The following is a 3694-nucleotide window of genomic DNA, read 5'->3' as shown; positions in this document are numbered from 1 at the left end:
GGAATAGCGTCACTGTCATGCTCAGGTCACTGATGGCCAGGTTGACGATGAAGAACTCAGCTGGCTTCAGCATGGACCTCTTGCGATAGGCCACCAGCAGGAGCAGCGAGTTCCCAGAGAGGGACATGACGCCTGCGGAGAAGGCAGAGGAATGGTGCTGTGTGTAACAGCTGGGAAAGGAGCCAGCATCATCCTGAGACGTTTGGAAGCAAACACCGGAGATGTCTACAGTGGGTAGAAAGGGCTCCAGGCTTCCCTCTCCAGAGTGGGCTGAGCAGGGGAGCCCCCAGGACCTGCAGAGCTCTGTGAGCACATCTGGAGCCATTTTACATTGAATGTCATCCCTTCCCCTTCCTGAGATCCTACAGAGGCGGGTGGTAGGAGGGCAGTGACAGGGTGAGACTGCAGCGGGCTCCGGGTGCAGGGTCTGGCCAGACTCCCTTCTTCCAGCTGGAAGGAGCGAGGGGGGCACTTCCTCCCAGCTAGATAAATAACGGGAGCTTTGTGCGATTGCTCTTCTGATGTGAGGCCAAGGAGCTGGGCCCCTTCGCCTTTTTCATTTCTTCCTGGCAATGTCACTGGTGTGAGCCTGTGTTGTCCAATATCATGGTAACAAAATAAACAAGAAGAAAGGCATTATGAAGATCAAGAAAAATCCAGACTAAACAAAAGAAGCTCTTTGTTTGCTATTAGTGTGTTTAAAACAACACTGGTGATTAAAATTTTAAAACAAGGGCTTTTTCTCTTTTTTTATTATGTAATTGTGCTTTCATTGAAAAGAAGTTTCCGTGCACTCAGAAGGGGAATATTTGCTGTTCACGGGGCAGGTTGGGTAGGACGAGAGTTTGTCCCTGATGGATTAGGCTGTAAATTAAATACCATGGTAAGAACCAGCTTCCAAAGCCACTGAATGGCCAATACTAAAACTTCCTCTTGGGAACAGGATTCCCACACAGGACCTGGCCAGTTCCAGGGCTTTGGAGTCACTGGAGGGTAGAGTACTGAGACGTTTGTCCTCCTGCCCAGCCTCATGAGGGGTTTTTCCCACAGAGCCAGTCTCACATCTGTACCAAGTACACCTGATTAGCTTTGCTAACTCCCAGGAGCCGGAGGTGCCCATGGGACTGCTGGTAGTCCCAGTGGCCTGAGCATCCCCTGGGTTCCCCACGTTCGCAGGCATGAAAAACTCTTCTAGCATTTGGGAGACAATTTGCTCAGTGCTCAAAAAATCGGAAGGCTTTTCTGTGCCCATAGTTCACTTCTGGACCACACCAGCCAGGGCTGGGCTACCTCAGAGCACGTCCCAGCCCCTCCGTTTTGCCTGCTGGCTTTTTAGTGCCACTAACTCCAAATTACAGGACATTCCCCAGCATCTTCTGCAGAAAGCAAGGGCCAGCAGGATGTCCGGATCACCGTCCATAGTCATGAAGCTGGCAACGCTAACAGAGTCTCCTTCTCTGTGTCACATCGGGTGGCTGCACTAGGAGTTACAGCACGTTCCTCAAAGGTTGTTCTTCAGCTTTCCAAATATTTAAAAACATAACTGGTACTTGTAGTTCCCCTGGGAGGGGAATGCACTCACCAAGCCTTGGCCAGATCATCCTCCTGACTAACATGGGGAGGGCCAGTCTGATTATTCTGCTAAGGACTGAACGCTTCTGCAGCATCAGTGGCTGCAAAAGGGCTGAACGTCTCTGGCAGGCAGGCACCTGGGCTGCCCGCAGCAGGGACACAGGGGTAACAGCCTGTCTCTCCTTACCAAAGACTAAATAGAGCGTGCCAAAAATCAGGTCTTCTCTCTCCGATAAGGTGGAGATGAACACCGAAGCGTTGGACGCATTTCCCATCTGCAAAGCAAGATACAAATACAAGTGAGAGGGAATTTTGGCTAATCAAGGAGCACTCAGCTCCCTCAGTTCTCAGGGCAGACAGCTCTGACACGCTCCTGGGACTGTGTTATAACCAAGCAGCGTGCACCCCCAGCCCCGCCACCGCAGGGATGGCTTCCCTAATGCTGCATGTGGCACTGACCCAGCGCGGGGCTGGGGCTGGTAATCTCACCTGATTAGCATTTCTTAAATGACAGATTTTACTGACTAGCATTAGCCTTTGGATCTGAATTCCCTTGGCAAGTCTCAGCTGACTGCAAGAGGTGCTGTGTGTTTGGACACGGGGAGCGGCTGCTCGGAGCTGGGGGCTTCGTGTTCTGCAAAAGTCCCCCCTCCTCCAGCCTGGCCCCCTCCTTCACGTGCCTCCACCTGTCCCCACATCAGCAGAGACACTTGGCCCAAACCGCCCTTACGATTCGGCCAAGGACTGTTCCTGTGCCATCCCAGCAGAGTACTAACTGCCTCTGCTGTGAGACATGCACTGCCTGTACCCAGAGGGGCCAGGCAGATGAGGGGACTCGCTACAGGCTGTTCATCAGACCCTGGCCAGGAGACCCCCACAGCTGGGACAGAAAGGAATTGTCACTCCAATCACACTGCTCCTGGCTGGGACCTTCCTTCTTCAGCTGTAGCTACGTCTGATCCATGCTGCCAGCAGCACAGGTGGTGAGGAACTTGAGGGTGAACACATGTATTAACAAAAAAAAAAAAAAAAACAAAAAAAAAAAAAAAAGAAAAAAAAGAAAAAAAAAAGAAAAAAGATAATAGTAAAAAGTCATTCCCTGTCTCAGGGTGCCTGACTCAATCATTGAGTTTTATCAGCCTAATTAGTTTCCATTATTTCATGCGGCTGAGCCAAAGGTTCCCAAGTGCTTAGGAAGTTAATAGGGGGTAGTAGAGCAGAACAGCAGACGCATTTCAGTATATTCACTCCCTTCACTGATAACACATAAATGGAAAAATATTTTGTTCAGGTGAAAAAAAAAAAGAAAGAGGGGGCGAGAGAAAATAATGGTTTAATTATATGTTTCGATAACTCTTAGCTTGCTTGCTGGGATGTTTAATGCAGGCAGTACTCCTGCCTTCTCCCCTGCAGGCTGCGGGAGAACTGAAGCAGTGCCTGGCCAAGGCTGGGGGAGGCAGCTGGGGCCAGGCATGGCTCAAGCCTCACAAGCGGCAATGGGATGCTTATTCCTGCCCCATTTCTTTCCCTGAGCACTGCCGGCATGGACGGTGCATCCAGAGCTACTGCTCCTGGTACCTGCACCCCAGTGAAAACACCCACCTCCCATCCAGGGCTGCATTCAGGCAGATGGAGCTAATGACCTGAAGTAACAAATAAATTAGCTTTGAGTGTAAATGTCTTTTAAGACACTAATTGGTGTTCAACTGCCAGATCATCTTGCCAACAGCTCTTCATCCTCTGTGCTACAGCCAAGCACCGATGGACCATGGCTCCTCTGGGCTACTCCATAGCTCGTTTGGGTGAGGAGGGCACACAATCTATGGGATGTTTACAGCTCACATACTCCACTTGCTACTTTTCAGTGAGCCTATCTCAAGCATCTGATGTTAAGCAATCAAACACTTTTATGGTCGGTTCCTACATACCACGAGCACGACAGGGTTGCCTCTACAGGCCAGGCAGGATGCTGGTTAATTTAGTTAATGGGAGCTGCAGTGGTCATCCGTGGTTCCCAATTCACTCTGTTGAACTTCTGGCCTCTCGGGGTGGTTCCTGCTCCCCTTATGAACAGAGATAGTGGAAAGCAAGAGAACTGGTCTGTGCAAAACAGTCCTGGCAG

The 3694-nt window shown here is 50.5% G+C and overlaps 1 protein-coding gene across 1 annotated transcript in view; it reads right to left on the bottom strand.

The window, feature by feature from the left end:
- Nucleotides 1-1847, bottom strand: part of LOC104465883 (opsin-5-like) — a gene marked incomplete at its 3' end in the record, with an annotated part of 6006 nt that extends 4159 nt beyond the window's left edge. The window contains exons 1-2 of the mRNA XM_010079103.1: nt 1760-1847; nt 1-132 (exon numbers count right to left, since the gene is read on the bottom strand). The exon at nt 1-132 is cut by the window's left edge and continues 3 nt beyond it. Of these exons, the coding sequence (XP_010077405.1) occupies nt 1-132; nt 1760-1847 (220 nt within the window). The remainder of the gene's footprint in view (nt 133-1759) is intronic.
- Nucleotides 1848-3694: the final 1847 nt, after the last annotated feature.

Source organism: Pterocles gutturalis, unplaced genomic scaffold (genome assembly GCF_000699245.1).
Source record: "Pterocles gutturalis isolate BGI_N339 unplaced genomic scaffold, ASM69924v1 scaffold35233, whole genome shotgun sequence".
Lineage (NCBI taxonomy): Eukaryota > Metazoa > Chordata > Aves > Pterocliformes > Pteroclidae > Pterocles > Pterocles gutturalis.
This window is presented reverse-complemented; position numbering and strand designations above follow the sequence as displayed.